The sequence below is a fragment of the Ambystoma mexicanum genome, chromosome 3q, assembly GCF_040938575.1.
Source record: "Ambystoma mexicanum isolate Mex_15411 chromosome 3q, UKY_AmexF1_1, whole genome shotgun sequence".
Taxonomy (NCBI): Eukaryota; Metazoa; Chordata; class Amphibia; order Caudata; family Ambystomatidae; genus Ambystoma; species Ambystoma mexicanum.
In genome coordinates this window covers 406818215-406844869 of record NC_090926.1, presented here as the reverse complement: position 1 = coordinate 406844869, position 26655 = coordinate 406818215, and the positions used below count along the sequence as shown (strand labels likewise).

At 48.1% G+C, this 26655-nt stretch overlaps 1 protein-coding gene across 3 annotated transcripts in view; it reads left to right on the top strand.

Annotated features, from left to right (window-relative positions):
- The window catches only part of CANX (calnexin), a 745024-nt gene that overhangs the window by 471857 nt on the left and 246512 nt on the right, over positions 1-26655 (top strand). For all 3 annotated transcript variants that reach the window (XM_069654105.1, XM_069654104.1, XM_069654106.1), the window contains exons 8-9: positions 4656-4845; positions 19438-19551. In XM_069654105.1, the coding sequence (XP_069510206.1) occupies positions 4656-4845; positions 19438-19551 (304 nt within the window). The remainder of the gene's footprint in view (positions 1-4655; positions 4846-19437; positions 19552-26655) is intronic.

Below are 26655 nucleotides of genomic sequence, written 5' to 3'. Positions count from 1 at the left end.
ATTCTATCGGACCGTCAACTTAATGAGGATACAGATGAACTTTATTATGGGGGATGAAGCAGATCCAGATGCTGACAGGAGGGGAACATGTACTCCATAGATTCTCGATTAAGCAGGACCCTCCCCTGTGGTAGATGCCCCTGTCGACAATCAACCCCTCCTCAATGAAGTCTTAGCCAAAGCGGCGGAACACTTCCGAATTGACACACAGGAGGTACAGCAGGATAGAGACTTCGCTGAACAAATATTGGAGGACAAAAAGACAGTAGGTTAGTTTATCCCACTGCTAAAATCGGTACAAGGCAGAATACATCCTTTTTTAAAAGCGCCCAATCTCGCACCGGCCGTTAACACGCGTGTGGCAAAACGGTTCAGGCCTGCACCATCAGACCGATTATACATAAGAGGCCAATTGAAACCAGACTCATTGGTTGTCACCACGACGAGAAAAAGAGCAGGCACAGCCCTTGCTTCCTTCGAGGCACCGACGGATAAGGAAAGCAAGAAGATATATGCAATGGGCAGAAAGGTCACCTCTTCTGCAGCCTACCAGACGAGAATAGCCAACAACGCTACACTTTTGGCAAGTTATAACTGCCATAAGTGGGAGGAGGTTTCTGCGCTACTTTTGTCCGCCCCGGAGCCACTTAAATCACTACTAGCTCAGGTGGCAACAGATGGAAGGGCTGTATCTACTTGTCTCAAGTCAAATTTCGATGCAGCTGACAATGCCGGGAGAGTCATTGCAGAGGGGACTATTATAAAGAGGCTTGCATGGCTTTTCCAGTCAGGCTTTAGGCCAGAAACACAAGCCACTCTGGGAAATATGGCAGTGGAACCTAATGTGCTCTTTGGCAAGGCTGTAGAAGACTCACTCAAGACAGCAAAGGATGAGTATGACACTCTAAAATCTTTAGGTCAGCTCACAAACCAGCCTACTGGTCAAAGGTGTAATAATTTTTGACGCTTTTGGGGCCAAAATTCAGACGATACGGCTACAATCAAGGCCAGGGTTCCTATGGCATCAATCGAGGACAAGCCTTCCAAGGCTATCCACGACATTCCGCTCAGGTGTTCAACTTCACCCACGCATGGGAGGGTAACACCTCGGACAGATGGATGCTGTCCACGGTAGCAGGGGACTACTGCATAGAACTACTCCAACGTCCGCATGACCACCCCCACGACAAAGTCCACTCGGATGAACATCAGCGGATCCTTCTAGAAGAAATAACAGAGCTTCCATTTAAAGGACGCCATAGAAGTGGTCCCAACCAACTAGGTAAACGGGGGTATTTATTCAACTTACTGCCTTGTGCCAAAAAAATCTAACAATGCGCCCTGTATTAGATTTGCGCCCTGCAAACCATTCTGTCAAGCCACAAAACGTTCCTCATGACTATGCTACAAGAGTTCATTCCTCTACAAAAAAAAGGATTACATGGCAACACTAGATATGAAAGATGCCTATTTTCATATTTCAATGTTCCCAGCGCAAAGAAATTTCTTGCGTTTTCAAGATGGCGAACAAGCACTACCAATTCAAGGTGCTGCCCTTTGGATTAGCCTCAGCTCCAAGGGTATTCGCAAAGGTACTGGCGGTAGTGGCAGCGCACCTGCGCAGGGGAGCAATCCCAGTTTACCCTTACCTGGACGACTGGCTCATAACCGGGGAATCGCCTCCGATTTGCAGATAAAACATCCAAACAGTTGACTTCTTTGGGCTTCTCAATCAACGAGAAAATAAATCAAGCCTAGTGCCAAGCACTTGAAACAGTTCATAGGAGCTATCCTAAACACAGAGGAAGGATTGGTCTTTCCCTCAGAGGAAAGAGTAAAGAATTTGTTACTGCAAATACCACATTATCAGGCCGGCTGCCAGATAAGGGTGCGCAAAGCAATGTGTTTAATAGGCATGATGGCATCTTGCATATACCTGGTTCCTCATGTGCGCCTGCGTCCCATACAGGAGTGGTTGGCAAAACAATGGTCTCAGGCAAGCAGTCAGTGGGACGATCTAGTGGTCGATTTGCCAACACTTGTACAAAATCTTTGCTGGTGGACGAGAGAACCTAACGAGAGGGAAACCCTTCGACCCACAGATACAGGCAGTGGTCACAACGAACACCTCACTGGCAGGGTGGGGGGGGGGGGTTGGTCTCACTACCTTCACCACACAGCTCGGAGTCTGTGGTCTCGCACTGCAGCTCAGAACCACATCAATGTACTGGAACTTCTGCCAGTATTCAAAGCCCTTCAGGCATTCGGACCCCATTTAACAAACCTGTCGGTGCAGATCCTAACATACAGCACCACAGCAATGGTTTATATCAACAAACGGGGGTTACACATTCTCCAAATCTATCCAGAGTTGCACAGACAATCTGGACATTGGCACTCAGACAGAAAATGTTGCTGTCATTGCAACATGTTCCAGGGGAGCCCAACGCTCTAGCAGACTCGCTGAGCAGAGAGCTCCTACCGGAGGAACAAGAGTGGCGTCTACACAAGTCGTAGAACATCTCTTCTCTCAATGGGGATTCCCAACTATAGACTGTTTCGCCACAAGCAAAAATCGTCAATGCCCAGACTGCGCATCCAGGTTCCCCCAGCCAGGCTCCAAGGGGAACGCCTTATGGATGAACTGGTCAGGGAAATTTGCCTATGCTTTCCCCAACTCCTCTCATGAGGAATGTGGTGAACAAGTTACACAAGGAACCGACAGCGCTTCTCCTAGTTGCTTCTATTTGGGCAAGACAACCGTAGTATTCACATCTGCGCAAACCTGAGATGTGCGATTCCCATCAAGCTCCCGGGCCAGTACAATCTACTCAGCCAGCACAAAAGGCTAACTGTGCACCCACAACCACACTCCATGAACTTGCCAGCATGGCTCCTGAAGTCCTAGAGTTCGGACATCTCAATCTACCACAGAGATGCATGGATCTCTTGAAAGAATCGAGAAAACCAAATACTAGGCACTGTTACTATTCGTAATCTGGTGCCAGACTAAGCAAATCAATCCCATAGCTTGTAGTCCATCTAACATCCTAACCTATATGCTCCACTTGCTAGATGCAGGGTTAGTGTTCATCTCCCTAAAAGTCCACCTGGCTGCCTTGTCAGCCTACACCATTTCACATAAAGCATTTATGGAAGGGGGGGGGGGCAAAGAGACTTCACCCTCCAATTTCTAACCCGCTGCCAGGATGGGACCTTAATGTGTTATTTCCTAAGCTCATGGGACACCCATTCGAGCCTATGCACAATTCTAGTCTCAAACACTTGACTTATAAAACTGCCTTCTTAGCCATCACTTCCATAAGAAGGGTTGGTGAAATCCAGGCAATGTCAGTGCAGCATCCTTTCTTTACTATACATAAGGACAAGCTGGTTTTACGCAATCCCTCTAGGTTCTCACCTAAATTCATCTCCAAATTTCATATAAACCAGTCTATTGAGCTACTGGCTTTCTTCCAGGAACCCAAGAGCTCTGCTGAAGTTAAACTCCACACACTAGATGTGAGAGCAGTCCTCTACTAAGTAGACCAGACCACTAAGAAAGCCAGATCAACTGTCTCCATAGCGCCAGGCAGAGAAGGTGACCGCATCTCTAAGAATGCTATCTCTAGGTGGATAGTCGGATGTATCCAACCATACTATTCCCTTCCGGATAAAACGCTGCCCACTCCATAAGAGGTACTGGAGCCACTCTGGCTTTCATTGCAAATGTCCCCTTAGACAGTATTTGCAAAGCAGCTACATGGAGCGCAATACATACTTTCACTCTGCACTGCTGCATTGACCCTCATTCCAAGACCGTCACAAGTGGAACAACCGGTTCTAAGATATTTATTCGCTCATGAACCTTCTCACATCCCACCTTTTTCTTCCACTGTTCGTTAATCTATGCACAGTATGTGATCTAAGCAGATTCCACAAGCCTCAGAAGGGATACATTACTCACCGTAAATCATATTTCTGATGCATGTATCTGCTTGGATTCGCATGCGACCAACCCTTCCTTCCCCTCAGAGTGAAGGTGAATGGATGCTTGTCTGATACGTAGCTTGGAATACAACTGTACTCGCGCTACACCCCATGCTACCTCATGTCAGAAATATAACAATCGGAGGGACCTTGATGCGTGATGGATCATGGTTACAGTGGACGTCACACTCAATATACAAAGCAAGTTACTAAAATAATTGAAAAGCTGGAAAAATAATGTACAATCTGGTAGGTTTCACCCTGGTTTAAGTCTGGTAGGCAGGGCTACTTTGAATAAAAGATTCTGTGCAGCAAGCTGCCCAAAACACACTTCCCACTGGGGAAAATTTTCAATCTATGGAGGCAAGTGAAATGGAGTATAGGAGCTACTGACTATTTCTTTTCTTTGTCTTTTTGTCACTAATGAGATGTATAGCAAATGCACATCAGTATGTCTATATACACTATGACTTGCATGAAGGTAGATCGTTTTATAGCTTAACAAGTCTTAACAGTGCCTTTTGGAATTGCTCTAGTTTTACTGTTACAACCTTGATTTTTAAAGATGTCCTGTTGTATGATTTTGCAGTTTGGAACCTTGGGAACTAAGTTGTCCTTATGTTTTGTAAAGCTTACCATTTCAACCGCTACTTTTTCATCTGCAGTATTGAATCCAGATAACAGCTTTGAAATCCTAATTGATCAGACCGTTGTGAACCGTGGAAGTCTGCTAAATGACATGAGCCCCCCAGTCAATCCACCTAAGGAAATTGAGGATCCAGAAGACCAAAAACCAGAAGACTGGGACGAGAGGGCTAAGATCTCTGATCCTGATGCTGTCAAGCCTGAAGACTGGTAAGCAGCAGCACAAGGGAAGGTGTTGGATTAGCTGAAGGGAAGAACGGAAGAAATAACTACGTCACAATGTCTTACCTTCGGTGATTTTTATATTTGTGACACAATTCATAGAATGGCCATATTCCAGCATTTAAATAGAAATACATCTTCAATCAAAATTAAGTAAAAGAATGCGTACTTGCAGAATTCATAAGACATCCTCAAAAATACACACCAAATCAATCTATTCAGAACCTTTTCTAACAAAGGTCTAATAGTGGTTAAGACTAGTGAGAACTGCTGCCTCTAGGCAGTTGGCAGAACAAAGTGTTCAGGTTCAATGAACCCTCCCAGATGGTTTTGATCCATTTACTCTAAATTTGTGAGAATATATAATTGCATGTTCCCAGGGCCCTACAGAGTCAATGTTACAATAAAAGCGTTCAAATCTGTCCCCACGGACCACATCATTTCTGTTGGGGAGAATTCAAATTTCTGTGCTAATTCTGTGCTTCAACCTTAGAGATCCCAGCTCTTTTGCTGGACTTAAGAACTTTATTATTTTAACCCTGGAGCAAGTGAGCCCTGTTACACACTCATTGATCTGATTTGGGTTGTGTTTCCTTTGTTTTTTGGAGTCTGACAAACTCCATAGGCATCTACTATTTGTATGGTGACACACTGCACCTTCAGTGCATTGTCCGAGAAATCCTTTACATTTCTCAAGGTTTAAATACCTTGTCTTGTGAGAACTACTGAACCCAAGAATAGTAAAGTGAAATTGACTTTACTTAACACACCCCATCTTTTGTGGAGTGCTGGGATAGGGGTTACTTATAGCCCCTTTTCCTACCTACTCTAACATTTTTTTGTTACCCTCACTACTTTAAATGGCTGGTGGCAGTGGTTTAATGCTTCTACCATTGTGATTTTCTACTGCAGGCTGAATCCTCAGCTGCAGTATAGTACCCAAGGGTGAAATGTTTTCAAAATGGCCCTGGTCGTTATTTTTTTTTGTGGCCTTTTTCTGTTTTGCTCTGTACCAAGCCAGGTTGAGCCCCCTGTTCATTTTGCCTTTGGCAGGCTTCAGTACTGAAACCTGCCTCTCCTTCCAGTGTGTCTGGAATGATAGGAAGTGAGGAAGGTATCCTTTGTCCCTAGGGATACCTGAATGCCCCAGTCCTGATTGGCTAGCTGTCCTTGCCGGACAGCCACCCTGCTGTTTGAGTGACAGCTAGCCTGTGCATTGATGGGAGAAACCTGCTTAAAAGGTGAGGGTTTTGGGACTAGAGGCAGTCGACCACTGGGAAGAACTACCTGACGAAGAAACCGTGAACGAAGCTGGCTGCATTCTCTTGGACCATTGAACTGCCCGCTGAAGCCTTGCTGCTGTGCTGAAACTCCTTTTTCTGATCGACAAGAGAAGCTCCGGAAGGGACGTCTTCTCTTGGGTTAGGACCAACTAACCCCAAGACGAACACTGCTGGAACACCTTCCCCCGACTGGCTGTACTTTGCTGCTGCAGGAACAGAGTGCCAGTGATTGGAAAGTGTGTAGACTAGTGCAAAATCTGTGATCTGGGCAGAAGCTCCAGGAGACTCTGCAGGACCCTGCAGAAGCAGGAAGACCAGAGCTTGAGTCCCCTCACCAGAGTGCAGGACTTGGAGTCAAGGAAGCCCAACCGGTATCCAAGATAGCTATTTGCATAGCGCCGAAACCGCAAGGTGCTGCTGATCCAAAAAGAGCCTGTAGCTGCCACTGACCTCTTGAATTGCTGCTGCAGAAGTCCCCCAACGTCCTACCTCTTGTCCCCACGACTGAGGCCCAAGAACACAGGATCTGCATTGCTGCAACCAGACAGAAGCCTGCTGGAAAAGGTATTGTTCTGACTTGAGTTACTTACCTCCGTGTCTATAGCTTGCTCTTCTCCGTTGAGACTTGCAGTAGCTGCTTTGCTAGAGCGGATTTCAGCTCTGCGATTCACAAGTATAACAGTTTGTGACCCTACAGTGATTTTTCTTCAACAAACTCTACTTTGTGCAAGACTTATTGCCTACAAAGTGCCTCTGCTCCAAAGACTGCTCCAACTGACTTTGGCTGTCCTGGCTCTCTGCAGACTCTACTAATCCATTTGACTTTGATTCTTACTGTCCCTCATAGGTGATGCATTGGATTTTAAACTTGTATTGCTGGGGAAAGTTTTTTTCTAAAGTGCTCCCATGCTCTGGGAACCTGTTTAACGTTTTTCCTTCCCTTAACCTGTCCTTTCTACAAACCTCAATCTGCAAAGTGTACTGGTGATCTATTAATGCAGTTACTATCAGTGTCAGTGAAGTCACCTTGGGGTGTAGGACATGTGTAAGAAGCATCTCTAAAGAGCATCTACTAGCTTTGTGTGCATTATGTGAAAGTTTTTAAAGTGTATTTGATTGCTACATACATGGCCCTTTTTTAAAGAATTCCTATATATATAAATTACTGTAAAATAATTATTTAACTAAAACCTTAAGTGTAAGTGTTACTTGGCTATTTGTATTGGTGAATTTCATTGCTACAGCTCACATTAACCTCTCTTGAGATGAGCCTGGCTGCTCAGTCACACCAACATGTAGTGCAGGCCTATATGAAAAGGTGGGTTACCTATTACCAAGAGGACAAGTGTTGTGTAGTCACACACAGGCTTGCTGCATCCATTCTTGCCTAAGAAGTTCTAGCACCAATCACTTGTTAGGGAGGAGATTTAGCCTCAAACGCATAAAGATATTTCTCTATTTTGAACACCGAAATCTTATTAGACCGTCATTAACGGTATTCCTTTGCTTCTCCATAGCCTGATGGTAAAATATTACCCAGTGTGTCCCTAGTGGTACACCAGTCCACCTTAAATAATTTATTTTGATTGACATAATCGGATTTGACATTAAAATATCCTTGGGGCTATGTTGGTAATTTAGTAGCCACTAATTATTTACACAGATTTAATTCATTACAGCTGCTTTTTTCTAAAAACTCGAATCAAGACTATTTCTGATGAATGTGAATCTGCTTACAATTGCATGCTGTGCATCTAGTCAGACATCCAGTGGTAATCGTGGAGTATTGGATTTTTTTTTAAAAATTGAAAAGGGACTGTTGGGCAAGAATTGATGTGGTAACAGTGCAAGGCTACACACTTGTCCTCTTGGTATTGGGTAACCCACCTTTTGGTATAGGGCTGTATTACACAAGTTGGTAGTGTGACTGAGCAGCCAGGCTTATCCCAAGAAGGGTAAATGTGAGCTGTAGCATTGAAATTTGCAAATACAAGCAGCCAAGTAACACTTACTCAAGGTTTCAGTTGGAAATAGTAGTTTAACACCAGTTTTTAAATTGGCATAATTTAAAAAGGGCAATATGTATAACCTCTAATATGCTTTAAAATACTTTTCCAGAATCAGCCTAAGTTCAATGGATACTCTTCAGGTATGCTTTTTACACACTTCCTACACCATGAGGTGACTTCATTCAAAAGGACAGTCATGGCATTTATACATCACTAGTACACTGCAGATTCTGAGGCTTCAGAAAGGAAAGGAAAAAGGTAAACAGGTTCTCGGGGCATGTGAGTATACTTAAATCTTCCAATGAAGTCTAGACAAAACCTTTCCCAGAAATAACAGTCTAAACACAAGTTATCACCTCTGGGGACTAGAAGAGTCTGCAGGGAGCCAGGACAGCGAAGGTCAATTGGAGCAGTCTATGGAGCACTTCTTGGATGATAAAGGTCTTGCACAAAGTTAGTTTGGTAGAAAATCACTGTAATTTCACAAGCTGTTACATTTATGGAGGGTAGAGCTGAAATCAACTGTAGCAAAATAGTTACTGCAAGTCTCGATTGAGGAGCCGAGCTAAAGACACTTTGGTAAGTACCCCAAGTCTGAACAGTACCTCTGGTTTGACAAAGTGGTCCAGCTGGCTTCTGTCGTGTTGCGGCGATGCAGATCCTGGGTTCCTGAGCCCCTGTCATGGGGACAAGAGGGAGGATGTATGGAGGACTCCTCAGCAGCAATTTGGAGGTCTGCAACAGCTACTGGCCCTTTTCAGATCAGCAGCACTTTGCGGTTTCAGCGCGTGGTAAACTGCACAACCGTTGATCTTGGCCACGGGTTGGTCTTCCTTCACTCTGGTGAGGGGACTCTAGGTCTGGTTGTCCTGCTTCTGGAGGCTCCTTAGACTCCTGGAGCTTCTGGCCGGATTCCAGATGTTGTACTATGCTACGGATTTCTCGACCCATGGCACTCTGTTCCTGCAGCAGCAAAGTACAGCCAGTCGGGGAAGATGGTCCAGTGGAGTTAGTCTTGGGGGTTGGTTGGTCCCACTAACCCAAGAGAAGAAGTTGTTCCTTCTGGCGCTTCGCTTGTCGATCAGAAAAAGGAGTTTCAGCACAGCAGCAGGGCCTCACCAGGTAATTCAAAGGTCCAGGAGGATGCAGCAAGCTTGGTTCACGGTTTCATCGTCTCGTGTTCTTCCCAGTGGTCGACTTTGCCTCTAGTGCCAAAACACTCGTCTTTTTACGCAGGTTTCTCCCATTCATGCACAGCCTAGCTGTTTCTCAAACAGCAGGGTGGCTGTCCTGAAATGACAGCCAGCCAATCGGGACTTGATGCATTCAGGCATGCCAAAGGACAGGTGAGTTTCAGGAACTTGCCTCACTTCCTGCCCTTCCGGACAGACTGGAACCAGAGGCAGGTTTCAGGACTGAAGCCCGCTCAAGGCAAAACAATGAAAAGCTCAAACCGGGCTTGGCACGCAGAGTAAAACCCAAGAAAGACCTCACAAACTGAAAATGGCGAAAAAAGACTGGGCCATTTTGCCTTCATGGTCACCCATGGGTGCTATACTGCAGCTGATTCAACCTACGGTAGAAAAGCACAATGGTAGGAAAATTAAACCAATGCCACCAGCCTTTTAAAGTAGTGAGGGTACATAAAAAATGTTAGATGAGATTGTAGGATGAGGGGCTACTAGGCTGCGACCTTAGGCTTCGGCCTTCACAGAAGGCAGAGTGGGGAGGGACTTGTCTTCTCGATATCCTGTATTAGAAAATGCCTTTTCTTATTCTTCCCCCTTCCTTTCCCTTGTCTGGGTGCTACCTTTCTAATTCATTAAATGTTGCCCTTCCTGTAATGGTAAGTTTCCTTGGAGGGACACTCAAGAGTGTAACTGGCTGCCTTGTGACCATGGTGAGCGGTGTTTCAAGCCCTGTCAGCTCTTTAAACAAATTTTGAACGGCGCACTAAGCGGTGGGCAGCCTACACCATGCAGTCAGATTCCCATTGCCACAACCGGCACGGTTGCATTGGATGAGGAACCCTCCAGTAGCAGCCATGGCTGGGCCAAGTAAGCCAGTAAGCAGCTTGACAAGACAGGCGCCATGCCAGACATTACGAACACCCGCCCGATACCGCACCAAGGAAGGGAGCAGGTGGCCGAGCGAGTATCAAGCCGGTACGTGGCCTACAGCCTATTTTGCGCAGGGGAGGTTCCTGCTGCATCTGTACGGGCAGGGCATACAACTGCTCCAGCAGCCTCTTGCTACCCCGTCAATATCTCCTACCACACCTCCGCTCTGTAAGGACAGGTTCTTTGAAAGATTCCTCGCGCTCATGAAATCTCCTCGGCTGGGGGGGTCCTCCTCACGGATGACATTGCGGACGTGCTCCCGCCAATGGCTCTAGTACCGCAGGCGCCCCTGTGCAGCCTCCACCGCCCGCTCCGGCACCACAACAGATAGTACAGGCGGTTCCATACCAGCCTCCACTGCAGCCTCTGGCTTCAGTCCCCACTCCTCAGCCTTTGGCTTCCAGCACCCCTCCACTGGTGCCGCACCAACCGGACCCCCAGGTGGACACAGATGAGAAAGAGGACCCCGACACACCATCGTCAGCCAAGGTCTTCCACAAATATCTTCAGGGCTGGCAGAGTACTTGGACCTTCTTCAACCCGAGGTCAAGCCACCAGCAAAGGGGTCCTCTCAGAAGTCGTGACGCTACGTCCCGTTGCCAGAACGGGGATCCTGATGCAGAAGGACTTAGTTGCCTTGGCCAAGAAGGGCCGACTTAAGCCCCCACTCGGTCCAGCTGGTCAAACACCTGGATGCCAAGTACAGGCAGATGGGGGTGGCGGCTGGGGGGGGGGGGAGACACTCTTGGTATCGGCCCATCCTCGGCCACACTCCTCGGTGATCGCTGCAGCATCAGTATACTCCAAGCCTCAGTCTTCCTCGGCCTCCCCTTCTGCGGCGCTGCTAGGCAAGGAGAAGATGATTATCTTTGAGGGGTATGGGAAGAAGCTGTATTCCAACGCATCCTTGCACCTTTGTGAAGCCAACGCGGAGGCCATGCTGGCAGCCGTTAACCTGAGGCTGTGGTGGGAAATTGCAGATTTCCTCCAAGAGCTTCTGGCACAGAGCCAATCATGATTCAAGGCGAGATTGGCAGATGCCAACATGGTGGCACAGGACATCATGGAGTCCACCGTGGCCCACATTGACACCTCTGGCTGGGCCATATGCATTGCCACGGACATGAGGACCTGGCTAAATGCTACGAAATTCAACCCGGATGTCCAGGAGCACATCTTAGACCTGCCGTTTTTGGGGAGTGACCTCTGGCACTCCATCACGGACAAGGAGCTGAATAAAAAGAAACAGCTCACAAACGGCCAAGTCTTTATCCATCCTGACAACCACGCCCAAAATGTACACCCAGTCACAGCAGTGCTCGGACAAGGAGCGTAAATATGGAGGGTTCCGTGGCTTTTAAGAGTGTAGGTCCAGGCAGCCGGATCGTTCGCCGACCCAACATGGTGCAAGCAACAAAAAGGGGATTGGGGGGGGTAAGGGCTTTTCCAGTCTCCCCTCTACGACCGCCTCAGAGGGAAAGAAGACATGACACGCCCCTCCAGGTCCCTGTGTCTCCACAGCAGGGGTTGGGGGGGGGGGGCATGCTTGCTTTCCATAGCACTTCTGGTGCCAGAATTTCATGGCCCCTTGGATCTTCTCCATAGTATCCACAGGGTATTGCCAACCCATCCCAGCCTCTCCTCCCTCTTCCCCCTCCACTCCCACAGATTGGGATAGCAACTCTTTGGGCGGAGATCCGGTCGCTTGTCGAGAGCACCATTTAGAAAAAGAATCAGACGGGCTGGAGAGTTGTGCTGGACCTTTCCACCTTCAACCTCTCCCTACATAAAATGCAAGATGGTTATGCTGGCTTTAATTGCAGAGACATTGTGCAAGGGAGACTGATTTGCTCCCTGGATCTGAAGGACGCTTCATTACACGTCCCGATCCGGCAGCATCATTGTTCTTTTCTACGGTTCAGGAACATGGGCTGCCATTTCCAATACAAGTTGCTTCCTTTCTGCCACAATTCGGCCCCCAGGGTATTTACCAGCCGGATGAAAACAGTGGTGGCCCTCCTCGGGGCCACCACATCTACCCGTACCTAGACTGGCTCGTCCGGGCGATATCTCCAGAAGCGGTGCACCACACTTCCATGCTCTTATGAGCACACTGCACTGTCTGGGCTTTTCGCTCAACCTCAAGTCACAGATGCAGCCTGTGCAGAGACTGACCACCTTGGGGCTCATCTGGGACACGCACGCAGTGGGCTTCCCTCGGAAGACAAGATCAAGGCCATCAAGAGGACCACAGCACACTTCCTCAGCAGAGAAGTGACATCAGCCTAGTGGTACCAACACCTACTGGGTCTCATGTCAGCGGTCCCTATTGGCGGTTCCCCCACAAGACTCCAGATGGGGAGGATACAGCTGCACTTCGCAGCGTCATGGAACCAGGAGCGAGGCCCTCAGCCTTCCTTCCGGTTATCGAGGGCAGGATAGTCCTCATTCAGACAGACAACTAAACCAGCATGTTCTTTGTCAACAAGCAGGGATGCACCAGCTACCCCCACCCCCACTGTGCAGACTGGCAGTCAGCATGTGGGAATGGGCCCTGGAGAACAATAACTACCTCATGGCTGTCCCACCTTCCGGGGGAAGCCAACCTGGAGGCAGACGGGCTCAGCAGACTGGTAGCGGGCAATTGCGAGTGGCAGTCGAACGACCTCGTACTGCAGGAGATTTTCAGCAGATGGGGTCACCCCCAGGTGGATCTCTTTGCCTCTTGGGGACAACAGGAAGTGGAAACTGTTCGCTTCCTGGCAGGGACAGGGCCCTTGCTCCCTGGGTGATGCATTCCCAATCTAGTGGGACGGAATGACAGCATATACCTGCCTGCCCACACTGCTGATACAGAGTGATATGCAAGAACAAGGCTTGCCGCCTCAGCATCCTTCTAATAGCCCTATGGTGGCCAGCCAGGCCATGGTTCTCTGAGCTGCTCAGCCTTTCAGAGAGGCCACCCATTCACCTTCCGTCTGACGCAGCACATCTTCTGGCACAGCAGGGGGAAGGGTCATCTACCCCGCGCCACAGAAACTTGCCCTCAGTGTGGTTCCTGAGCAGGTCACACTAGGGCACCTCAGCCTTTCCCAGGCTAATCTAGAGATCATACAGGGCACTAGGAGCAAATCTACCAGGGCCCAGTATAAGAGCAAGTGGACCAGGTTCTGCCACTGGGCAGACTTGCATATCTACCCGCCCCTCCCCCCTGGCATGTACATTGGATGATGTGCTCCCCTTCTCGGCGCACCTCGCCCATTCGGAAGTACAGGTAGACACTTGCTGCATTTAGTTGTCAGCCATTGTGGCCTATAGAAACTCTGAGGAGGAAATCTTCTCCTCTTCCAATCCTATTGTCAAGAAGCATTTGACGGGACTCGCCAGATACTACTCACCCATAAGGCCACACCCTATGTGAGACCTCAACATTGTTTTGGGATCCCTTGCGCACAAACCATTTGATCCGATGGCATCCGCGGACTTTAGGCTGGTCACCATCAAGATGCCCTTGTTAGTAGGCCTCACCTCGGCTTGCAGAGTCGGCGAAATACAGGTGCTGGTCGCCTCAGACCCCTATACTACGCTTCACAAGGAAAAGGTAGTCCTGCAGACACACCCAGTGTTCCTACCGAAGGTTCCTTCTGCGTTCCACCTGAACGAAGAAATAGTGCTGCCTATGTTTTTTGCGGAGCCTACAGTCGAGGCGCAGAGTTCTGCAGTGCCTCGATGTCAAGCGGGCATTGAAATTCTACCTGGATAGGACTGAGGACTTCCACAAGTCAGACGCATTGTTCACTTTTGGCGGTTCAAGACCAGGGTACCAAGCCTCCATAGCCCGATGGATGGTCTCGGGCCATCAAGGAAGCTTACGAGGGATGGCATAGTGGTGAAAAAGGTTCTGTCTCCCGTCCCTACGAAGGGACGCCCATGCAGTGTGGAGGAAAGGGGACTAAGAGTACGTTGGTCACTACAGTAACTTATAATTTTGCAAGGCAACTGAAGAAAGAAACTGGTAGAGAAGCTTGCTGCTCTTCCTGGACCGTTGGTTTGCCCGGTGAAGCCCTGCTGTAGTGCCAATTTTCATATTGACTAGATAAGTCCGGAACAGACTACTTCTCCCTTTCAGTTGGTGGGACCAACTGACCCCAAGACTAACTTGACTAGAAACCCTCTCCCTGCTGACTGTACTTACCGAGGGCCAGGGGACAGGAACGAGTGCCTAGTCTTTAAGCTGGACTCGAGCTTCAGGAAGATCCGAAGGACTCCCTCAAGCAGGATGACCCAAAGCCTGAGCCACCTCAGAGTGCTGGGCCCCAGAAGCAAGGAGAGCCCACCAGGTGTACAATAACCCCGGAGGTGATATTTGCGAGTAGCTGAAATCGCGAAGTGCCGCTGATCTGGAGTTACTTACCTGTAACTGTTCTCCAGCATGGGTCTGGCATGGATTCACATGCGAACCCTCCCTCTGTCCCCTCTGCGGCTCTTCACTTGGTCATACTGCCATATTACGTGCTACCAAATATGAGGCTGGCTGTCGAGGGCGGGGCTTAGGGAGAAGGCAGTCATTGGCTAGGGGCAATATGACCCAGAGACCAGTGATTGGTTACTACTAAGAAAGACAGATCAGAAACGAAACTGATACTGATTTTTTTTCTTTACCGAGGATTCCCAGTCTGACGACTGGGAATGTTCATGAGCATGTGAATCCATGCCAGACACATGCTGGAGAACAGTTACAGGTAAGTAACTTCCTTCTTTGACACTCCTCTGTAGAGTTTTCTAAATGCAACAGTGATATATTAATGCTCCCAGCACCCTAACTATTGAAGTAAGTCACTTGAAGGTGTAGGTAGTGTCTGTGGGCCATCCCAAAAGGGTACCTATTGATTTAGAAATTAGTGTATTTTGGAGTGTAATTGTTTTACTATTATATTGCCACCTTCTGAAGAAGGCTTACTTTAACTGACTGTTAAAAATTAATATTTGGCTTGTGTGTAAGTTTATTTGAATACTGGCCACTGTGCACCTCTAACTCCCCTACAGCTCCCATTGACCCCACTTGAGATAAGCCTGGCTGCTCAACTTGCTACCAACCTGTGTAGTACAGACATATACCAAATGTTGGGTTCCTGTTGCCAGGAGTTGTAGTGCACCCAAAGGGTACTGCATACAATCTTGCCCAACAGCTACACTTAAATACACTTCAAAAATACTCCTTCAGTTCAAGTAAGCAGATGCCCTTTTTGGATGTCACACTTCCTACACCCTTGGGTGACTTCAATAACTAGGGTTCTGTGGACATTGATTTATCACTTTAACACTTAAATGCAATACTGGAGTTATGGCAAATGATTAGGGAAGGAAATGAAGGTTAAGTTTCTCAAAACAAGTAAGTACTTTACAATCCCCCAATGAAATATAGGTTAACCCTTTCCCAGCTATACAAGTAATTTATGTATGACTTTTTGAGGGCCAGATTACCCGGAGGGTAAGAAGAGTCTGCAGGGAGGCAGGACAGCCAATGTCAGTTGAGTAAAGTCTAGGGGAGCTGAGGCACTTCTTGAAGATAGGCCCAAGTCTTACACAATGTTAAAGAGTTTTTGTCGTAAAAGAAATCGCTGTTGCATCACAAGCTGGGAGGCTTGTGAAGAGCAAAGATGCAAGCAACTCTGCAAAGGGCATCCAATGCAAGTCTCCAGTGAGAGCAATCAAGCTACACACAATAAGATGTAAGTACCCCTAGTTACACAGTACCTTGAGTCTGAAGAAAAGGTTCCAGCTGGCTTCTGTTCCTGTTGAAGTCCTGCAGATCCGGTTGTTCCTGGGCCTCAGTCGTGGGGACAAGAGGGAGGGGCGTCGGGGGGGGGGGGGGGGCGGCTGCTGACAGGGGGATGTCGTGTGGGGGAGAGACTCCTGCACTACGGTTTGAAGGTCGGCAGCAGCAATGGCCACACTTCGAATCCGTAGCACTAAGCAGTTTCAACTACTCTCAAATAGCACCGCCGCGGTTCTTGGACACCTTGTGGGCTCCCCTAGCTTCTGGGGTCCAGCACTCTGAGGTGGCTCAGGCTTGTGTAGTCCGGTTTCAAGGGAGTCGGGAGTATCTTTCTGGTGCTCGGGTCCGGCTTAAACGATGCACTTGATTCTGGTGTTCCTGTCCCCTGGCACTCGGTTCCAGCAGCAGCAAAGAAGTACAGCCAGCAAGGAGAGGGGTTCCAGTCAAGTTTGTCTTGGGGTCAGTTGGTCCCCCTCTCTGACCCAGTGAGGGTGGAAGGGGGGGGGGTTGGCTGTTTAGGGGCCCCCCTATTTGGCAACTTCTATCACGCAGACATGGAGAAGTTTTTGTTAACTTCTAATGCGCACCAGACCCATGGGTAGCAGGGTGCAGCAATAAGATAATGCAAAGCTTACAATGTTACAGATTATTGAAGTTACAATAATGTACAAGGAATCACAAAATAGCAGGGTAAATTACACAAAAACGGTGCCGATAGCATGACATAATTCAACAAGCAGTATAGGAACAGTGTCAAAGTATCATAGCCTGGAGATTGGGTGGGCCAAGGGCAAATGCAGCTGAGATAGGGTGACTAATGGTCATTGGAGACCATATGTTGGATGGAGTTCCTTCTGAAGAGAGTGGGTACACCAGCAGCCCTGGCAAGCCCGGCTCTAAATGGGGTTAAAATCCATTGGCTTGCTTATGCGGACGATGCCGTCTTGCTTGACAAGACTGCAATTGGTCTGCAGCGTCTCTTCAATACACTACACTGTTACACAGAACAAAATGGTCTATCCATAAATCCCAATAAGTCAAGGATATTGGTGTTTAGGCACGGTAAAAACACACAATGGTAGGAACATTAAACCACTTAACCAGCCATTAGTTGTAATAAGGGTGACATAAAAATGTTGCATGAGAAGGTAGACCAAGTGGATACTAAGTAACCCCTCCAGCACTCTATGTAAGATAGTGTGTGTTGGGTCTACAAAGAGAAAAGTTGTCAATTTCACTTTATTACTCTTGGAAACAGTAGTTTATCCAAGAGAAGGTATTTAAACCTTAGGAGAAACCCAAAGGACTTCGGTGACACTGCACTGAGGCTGCTGTGGGTCACAATACAATAGGATGTTGCCTATGGAGTTTGTCAGACTCCAAAACCAAAAGAAAGTGTTCAAAATCAAAGAAAAAATGCATGAGTGAGGAAAAGGTCTCGCTCACTCAGGATAAAAATTTAAAGTCCTAAAGTCCAGATGGTCTCTATAGTAGAAGGAAATTAACAGACGTGAGAATTCTCCCTAACCTGGTCCTTGGAGGCTCCTGAAGCTTCTGGCTGGATTTCAGCCATTGCACTCAACTACGTATTTCTCGACCCCTGGCACTCTGTTCTTGCAGCAGCAAAGAAATACAGCCAATCGGGGGAAAATGGTCCAGTGGCGTTCGTCTTGGGGTTAGTTGGTCCCACTAACCCAAGGGAAGAAGTTGTCCCTTCTGACACTTCTGTCAGAATTGAGTTTCGGCACAGCAGCAGGGCTTCACCTGGCAATTCAAAGGTCCAGGCGGTTGCAGCAAGCTTAGTTCACCGTTTCTTGGTCTGGTGTTTCTCCCAGTGGTCAACTCTGCCTCTAGTCCCAAGACCCTTGCCTTTTTAAGCAGGTTTCTCCCATTCATGCCTAGGCTGTCCTAGGCTGTCAATCGCACAGCAGGGACAGCCAGCCAATCAGGACTGTTTCCATTCAGGCACTCCTAGAGACAAAGGACAGGGAAGTTTCTGGAACCTCCCTCACATCCTGCCTTTCCAGACACACTGGAGGCAGAGGCGGGCTTCAGCGCTGAAGCCCGGCAACGGCAAAACTAACAAAATGCTCAAACCTGGCTTATCGCAAAGCATAAAATCCAAGAAAGACCTCACAAACAGAAAATGGCAAAGACCGCTGCCATTGTGACAGAAATTGTTACCCAGGTGTGCTGTACTACAGCTGAGGATTCAGCCTTTGGTAGAAAAGCACGATGGTAGGAAAATTAAACCACTGCCAGCAGCCGTTTTTAAAGTAGTGAGGGTAACTTTTTTTTTACATGAGAATGTAGGATAAGGGGCTACTAGGTAACCCCACCAGCACTCCCCATTAGATGCGGTATGCTGGACCTACAAAGAGAGAGGGTAAGTTTAGTCAATTTTACTTTACTATTCTTGGGAACAATAGTTCACACAAGGTATTTAACCTTATAAGAAGCACCTCACCAGTGTGTCTCGTGAGGTGCTGTCACCATGCAAAAAGTATATGCCTGTGGAGTTTTTCAGACTTCAAAAACAAAGGAAACCCATAATCCAAATCAGAACACATGAGTGGGGTAAAAAGGTCTCGCTCACTACAGGGTAAAAATGAAAAAGTCCTAAAGTCCAGAAAAGAGCTGGGGGTCTCTAGGGTTGAAGGAATTGGCACAGAATGAGATTACTCCCTAACACTAACTGTATTTTTATAACTGACTGTCTAAATTGAATTGTCTGCTATTATATGTGAACACACTTCAGAATATAAGCCTTGAATGTTCGCCATTGCTACCTTCATTGGGTTTTATCTCAACTCTGAGCTCCCAGTTCACCATGACTAGGGTGGAATCCTAAAATCTGTCCACCGGGCCAGATTTTAGAAATCCTTTTTAACATTCATCAACGGAGGGTGGTACAAAAACTGCCTTAACAGCATCTATTCAAACAATGAGAAAGATGAAAGATCCACGGCTGGCGAAGAATGTTACTTTCTCTAGTTCTCCAGCATTCATGTCTTTCAGGGCAAAATGAGACCTGCCCACCTGTTCTTTTGATTCAGGGTTCGATAATGGTTGTAACCTACATAACTGCTTGTTTTATTAAGTCTCAAGCTGGACCTGGGGGCAGGTTTAGCCTTCCCACTCCACTGATCAAAGTAAATGACCTAAAACGAGGTGGATAGGCTGCTAACTTTACTTTCTCGAAGGGGATCACAGTTTGATTGCAATCAGCTATACCAATGCTGAAGCACTAGTGTCATAGGTAACCAATACATCAGCCACATGTACCACTGTTCAAAACAATGTATTCAATGTTTTAGTGAGGGAGTAATTATGTCTGCTTCCTATTGCATTGCCTGTGGTTATACATTTTTATTTTTGCTGCATTTTAGGGATGAGGATGCGCCTGCCAAGATCCCAGATGACAGTGCTGTGAAACCAGAAGGCTGGTTGGATGACGAGCCTGAATATGTTGCTGATTCAGATGCTGAAAAACCTGAGGACTGGTAAGTACTTAAAACAATTAAAGATCGAAACCTCAGCGCACAAACTGTGATTCTTGTCCAAACCGTGTGCTAAGCCATCCTGATAGACCGGAACAGTGGTTGAATTGAATGGTGATGCAATGAATAACGGAAACATTGACATCTTGGCGCACAAATAATAAGTTGGTTGCCTTAGTGCTTTCCCCATGCTGGAGCAGTGTTTTTGAGGGGTGGTACAAGTCATATTAACTTAGATTGAGCAATAATTATATACTTATTTGTGACTGTCTTCATTGCCGGAGATCTCTCAGCAGAGCATTCTACTTTCCTGAGATGATCCATCCGTAGGAGACCTTGTGGTTCGGTGGTATGCAAAGTCTCCAGGCCTTTCGGCCTACACAGAGAAAGTTGGGTGGAGACATATACACCTTTGTTTTATATTTGGAGATGGTCTCCATTTCATGCCCCTTAATTTACAAAGTCTCCCTGTCCACCAGCTTTGACAATGGAAAATACTCTAATTTCATTTTTACTCCACATGCAATAAAAAAAATCCTCAGGAAGGATCCACGTAAGGGTATGTCACTATTGTCTTGTAGAGTGTTGGGACAAGTTTTCCTAAAGTCCACTTGAGACAAGACTTGATAAAACTATCCCAATGGAATATAGGTCTCCAACTCTTAGTATCGGTCTGTACTACTCATGGAACCTTGGTAGAATGGCAAAGCAGTCCGGCTTATCGTGAAGATGTGAGCTGTAGGTAAGTAAACTGAACACAGTTGGTAATGCAATTCAAAGAAACTTATACAATACATTTATATCATATGTATTATATTTACACAAGATGTTTTAAAATACTTGGCACATTAAACCAAAACACACAAGATTACTTGAATATACTTTTCAAAGGTCACTGCTAAGTTTGGAGTTGCTTGCAGTTAGAATTGTTACAGCTTTTGACATTGACTCTTCTACTGTATCATCGGTAATAACAGCCATTGCATGCAGTATTAGCCTATTTGACCTAAACATTTGACCTAATTACCAAATTGACTTTTTTTCACTTTACTGTCACTTGCCTGGATTTTGTTTCTTTGACTCTTTTATTCAAATTGAATGGTTTTTTGTAAATAACAGTTTCATATACATACTCTTGTGTCCCTTTCCCCCATACTGCATGGGCGTCCCTCGCTAGGGACAGGAGATGGAACCTTTTTCACTAGAAAACCTTCCCCTTTAAATTTAGAGGCACGCAGGGGCATGGCCCTGGCAGCATGCACTCCCCTGACTCTGCCCACCAGCGCCACTTCAGTCCCCTTTTCAACATCGATGGGAACGGGCCGATTTCACCAGCGCTCCTGGGTTTGGCTTTGGCCATGTAATACCACGCGCTCTTACCCAGGTATACTTTTTTCTTTCTTTTTGTCTTTTAGCAATCATGTACTCGGTCCTCTGGAGCCACACACCTCCCTGGCGCTTGTCAAATTCAGCGGGCTTCAGCAGGTGTCCATCCTGCAAGGGGCTCGTCCCTACATCAGATCCCCACACTCTTTGCCTCCGCTGCCTTGGCCCCGACCACGGATGGGAGGGTTGTATGTGTGCAATGCACTTTTATCTCTTGCCCTGAAGAACAGACTAGCTAGGTGGAGGGAGCTCTTCGAGAAGTCACCTCAGAGGACTTGAAGGACTTTGTCAAACATAAGTCAAGGCCCAAGCGAGGGTTGCTCTTTTTTTTTTCCCAGTGCTCCCCGCAAAGGCGACTCGTACCCAAGGAAACACCCGTGCGGGAGGAACTTCCCAGGCTTTCAGACCAGCACGGGGTACCGAGGGTAGTTCATCTACCGACCGCCAGGCCGAGGGGTCCATAGATTCTTCCGGAGACAGTGCTTAGTGACCACGGTTCTTTTGCCGGGTGTACATCCGAGGGGCTACAGCCTTGTACCGACAACATGGCTGAGGGGCCACCTGCATGCAGCACTGCCGGCGACATGCATACCAGGCCTCGGCCTGAGGTGCAGGGTAGGTCTCATGCTCCACTGACAACAGTCCTGGAGGAGGCTGGGCCCAGTGAGCCAAGCACCACGACTTTGGCAAGTGGCATGCAGCTCGACAAGATGGCCGCTCATCCGGTGCCGCCCTGAGGAACGGAGCACGTGGGAGAACAAGTTACAGGGTGGGACTGGTGGCAACAAGGTACGTGGCCTACAGCTTTTCCATCAGCATCGCAGGGCAGGTTTCCCCTGCAACCAACTAGACAGTCAATATCGCCTGCCTCGCCACTGGCCTGCGAGGACAGGTTCTTTGAAAAGTCTCATGCTCATGCGATCTCCTCAAATGGGGGCCATCCTTAAGGATGTGATCAGGGACATGCTCACTCCGGCCCCTCCGCCTTCACCTATAGTCAATACTCCTATAGCTCCACCGCTGCGGGCTCCGGTGGAGCATATGCCGGCTACTTCAATTCCGGCTCCCCTGCTTCCCACGGTTCAGGCGGTTCCGTAACAGCCTCCGGTCTCCACACCTCAGCCCTCCGTGCCCAGCACTCCTCCACCCGACCCTGACACACCATCGTCAGCCAAAGCGTCCCACGAACGACTTGCAGGTCTGGCAGAGTACTTGGGCCTTTCTCAACCCGCAGTTGGACAACCTGAGTTGGGGGTGCTTGCTGAGATCCTCACTGTACGCCATGCAGCTATAAAAGGGATCACGATGCAGAAAGAAGTTGTTGCTTTGGCCAGGAAGGGGTGGCTCAAATCCTACTTGGCTCAGCCTGTCAAGCGGCGCCTGGACGCCAAATATAGGCAAACGGTGGGGGATCCGCTCTTGCTGTCTGCCCACCCTCAATGGCATTCTTGGGTGATTGATTGCGGCGTTCCTCTACTCAAAGCCTGTCGTCCTTGGGCACCTCGTCCTCTTCGCTGCTAGGCAAGGAGAAGATCTTGGAGGCGTACGGGAAGAAGCTTTATTCCAACACTTCGCTGCATCTTCGTCAAACCAATGCGGATGCCATGTTGGCAGCCGTTAACCAGAGCAAGTCTGGTTTCAAGGTGGGACTGGGCGAGGCGAAAATTGTGGCGCAGGACATCATGGAGTCCACCGTGGCCCAATATTGACACCGATGGCCGGGCCATATGCATCGCTACTGACATGAGGACTGCCTTGCTTCGTGCTACTAAATTCAACCCAGACGTCCAGTTACACATATTGGACCGTCCATTCGAGGGTGGTAACCTTTCACTCCACCACCGATGAGGAGCTAGTTAAAAAAAAAACATTCACAAGCTGCCAAGTCTTTAACCTTACGAAGGCCCTGCCCAAGGCGTACACCCAGTCACAACGCTCCGATGAGGGGCGGTTGTTCGGAGGGTTCCAAGGCTTCCAAGAACAGAGGTCCAGGTTGCCAGACCGTTCCACCCGAGTCAACACCGGCGCAAGCAAAAGGAGGGGGCGGTAAGGGCTTTCTTAAGTCCCCTTCCTCCGCAACAGCCTCAGAGGGAAAGAAGGCATGACGTGTCCCTTCTGGTCCATCTGTCTCCAGTGGGGGGCAGGCTTACCCTTCACGCAGTTTTGGTGTCTGATTCACAGACCCTTGGATCCTCTCGGTAGTATCCACGGGGTATCGCTTGGCTATCCCGTCCTCTCCTCCCCCTCCTTTCCCACAGATTGGGGCAACAACTCTGTTGGTGGAAATTCGGTCACTGGTCGATGTTAAATATTCTCTTTATAGCACCTTTCCTTCCATCTTTATGGAACCCCCCAAACTTTTTGCTTTGAATTTTAAATCTGACCTGTACTTTTCGCAGTACAGTGAAGCCTTAAGCTGCACTGTACCGGCCTTTGCTCACTTGTTATGGGGAAACTGTCCTTAAGGCTATCAGTATTGGGAAACAGTGTTTCCCTTAGTCTTGACTATGTTGCTACTTGTGGTTACTTTTGTATCACATGTGGTAACTTTTTATCATTGCACACAGCAGCTTATACTGCAGTGCAATGGGGTTCATTTTTGTTTTGCCCTAGACTAACTCAAAGGACTTTGTGGTGACTCTAGAGGTGCTTAAAAGATGGGCTGGTGGCAGCATTGATGTTACCCCACTTTTTGGGGAATTTCGTTTTAGCTTAAATCGCGTTTGGCTACTTACTGTGGCTACTAGTCAAACATGGCTGTGCCACAAGGTTTTTCGCCCATTCTTTTTGCATCTTTTTTAGCCTTCTTCCTGGCCTCAGAGGCCAGAAAGATCCTTATAAGGACTTCCAGTGCCTGGGAAAGCAGCAGCGTTTGGCGGGCTACTGGAGGGCTTTGTGTGTTTGCAAGCAGGATGTGGGCTGGGTCAGTCTGACCCTAATACACATCCTGGTTTCTGTGTCTTTAGTGGTATGCATGAGTGTTCCCGCCAGTGGTCCTGATTGGACCACTGTGGGGTGTGTGTGGGCTAGTTCTGCCATTGGAAGTTTCGACTCCTACCTGACTTTTAGGATGAGAAGAGGGCCCCTGCATGAATTTCTCAGATCCTGGGGGAGCCAAGAATCCATCCAGCTGAGAATACCCACAAAGAAACCTGTAACCTGTCAGGAGGCCTGGCAACCAACTTCTGCTGCAGTCCTGGTGGAGACCTGTCTGTCTCGTGATCTCCAGTAGGCCTGCGACGGTGCTACAACCCCAGGAGTGGATGGACCATCCAGTCCCGAAGCCTACTCAGTGCCCAGCACAAAAACCGTCTTCGGAAGTGCCCGGGAATCGTCCTGTGGCTGACCAGCTTCGTTTTTGGGCTAACTGGTTATCTTCGTTGCCGTTCCGAGTTTCCGCCTGAAACTTGGCACATCCTCAGCTGCCACTGCAATGACACCCTCTGCGAAATTTCGCATCCTAGCACCAAGGGGACCCGTGAAAGACCAGAAAGTCCGACGGCTACCGATTCCTGCTGCATCGCTGTGCGCAGTCCAAACCCTGCTTTTCTGACCCATCAGCAGTGCCGAGCAGGGTGCTGCATCGTTTGTTTCTGCATTTCTTCATCAAGAGTCCTTGCACCAGCAAATTATCCTAACTGGAGAATCACTCGAACCTGCAACCCGTGGAAATTGAGGACCGCGGAATTCGGTGGGAAAAGCAAGCCAGGACTTCCATCCTTTGTTCTGGAGAGCCTTGGGAAGATTCGGAGTGAGGAGGGGGTAAGTTACTGAGCTTTTAACATACCACTTCACTCCCATTATAAGTCAATGGACTTATAACATCCTTTATCCTAAACCTATTGGCTTTGCCAATACTTGCCTTGGCAAGACTTCTAACTGTTGGGGGTAATTTTGGACACTTGTCTATCTTGATCCCTGGCTCTAAGAATCCATCACTGGACCCCAGAGACCCTACCTACATTTTCTCCTGCCTCTTGAGTGCTGTCTTTGTATCCTGAACAATAGGGCACAAGGCCCCAGGCAACTTGGGGTTGGACAATATTAGTTGAGCAACCTCAGTGTGGAACTTTTATGTGTGATACTCAACTATTAATTCCCTTGCAGGAGTATTTTGATTTGTATTATGCACTTGAACCTGTGACTGTATATATGTATTTTAGTTTGATGTTATTGGTTGATAAGTTTAGTTGCTTGTGTTCATTTTTCTTAGTGTATTTGGCCATAATTAAATATTTTTATACATCCTGGCTAAGTGTAATTTGTGACTCCCATTGTGTGGACCACATTGTGGACTCTTTACACTCTCACCACTCTGAAGAACTTAGCCTAGACCGCCTGTCACTGCTACCTTAAACTGGTTTGGCTACAGCTTCCCAGAGTTGTCCCTGTCACAATATAGGTTGGCCTTCTGTACATCTGTCCACCAGGCCAGAGTATAGGAAATCGGTCTTCGTCGAATGCCAGGCAGTAGAAGTCCCAGCCTCCCAGCATGGATTGGGCTTCTACTCCAGGATTTTCGCCATACAAAAGAACCAGGCTGGCCTGAGAGTTGTTGAACCTCTCCCTCTTAAAAAAATTCAAGATGGTTACGCCAGCACTCTTTGCAGAGACGTGCAAGGGCGACTGGATGTGCTCCCTGGATCTGAAGGATGCTTAGCTACACATCCTGATTTGGCAGCCGAGTCGCTCCTTTCTGCGATTCAGGATCATGGGCTGCCATTTCCAAAACAAGGTGCGACCCTTCGGCCTCAACTCAGCCCCCAGGGTATTTACCAGGCTCATGAAGGCAGTGGAGTGTGATCTACTGTAGATGATTTTGAAGTTCTGTAAATAAAGTTTCAACAAAAAAAATGAAGGCAGTGGAAGCACACCTGGCCCAGGGCCACCGTCTACCTGTACCTGGACAACTGGCTCGTCATGGTTGGGCTCTCCGGAGGTGTTTCAACACACTTCCTCTGCCCTTATGATTACACTCCACGAGCTGGGATTTTCGATCAACCTTAACTGACCTTCTGCAGCATGGGGTCTGGCATGGATTCACATGCTCATGAATATTCCCCATCGTCAGGCCGGGAAGGAAGGGAATCCTCGCTATAGAAAAAGATCAGTATCAGTTTCGTTTCTGATCTGTCTTATTTAGTAGTAACCAATCACTGGGTCATACTGCCCCCAGCCAATGACTGCCCTCTCCCTAAGCCCCGCCTCTGGCAGCCATCTTCAGATTTTTACTGCACGTTCAAGTGTTGGGAGTCCTCGTGCTGTAGCTCTCGAGCTTTTGCTGCATTTTCACGTTTTTTCAGGAGATTTTTCTCTATTTTCGGTTAAATAGAGCCTCAAGCTCCACCATTTCTGCATCCGATCAACGGGGATCCGTTTCGGAGTTTTCTACGCCCCTCAAGGGTGAAGATTTCGTCGAGTTACGCTTTTGGAGGATTCCAGAAGTTCTGAGGCCTACCCCAGACATGGCCCAGGAAAAAGGAAGCTCAACGCCCGGGAAGCTGTTCAGGACCTGCCCTGGATGCCAGCTTCAGAATGTTTTCAAGGAGGACGAGCATTCGCTATGCCTCTACTGTCTCCATGAGGACAAGACGCACACAGAGAAGGACTGTGCGTTTTGTGGGAACATGTCAGAGCGGACCATGAAGGATCGCCACCTCCGTCTCGCCAACTGGCTGGAAGGGAAGAGCCCGTCAGGCGAGAAGAAAAAGTCAGAGCGGT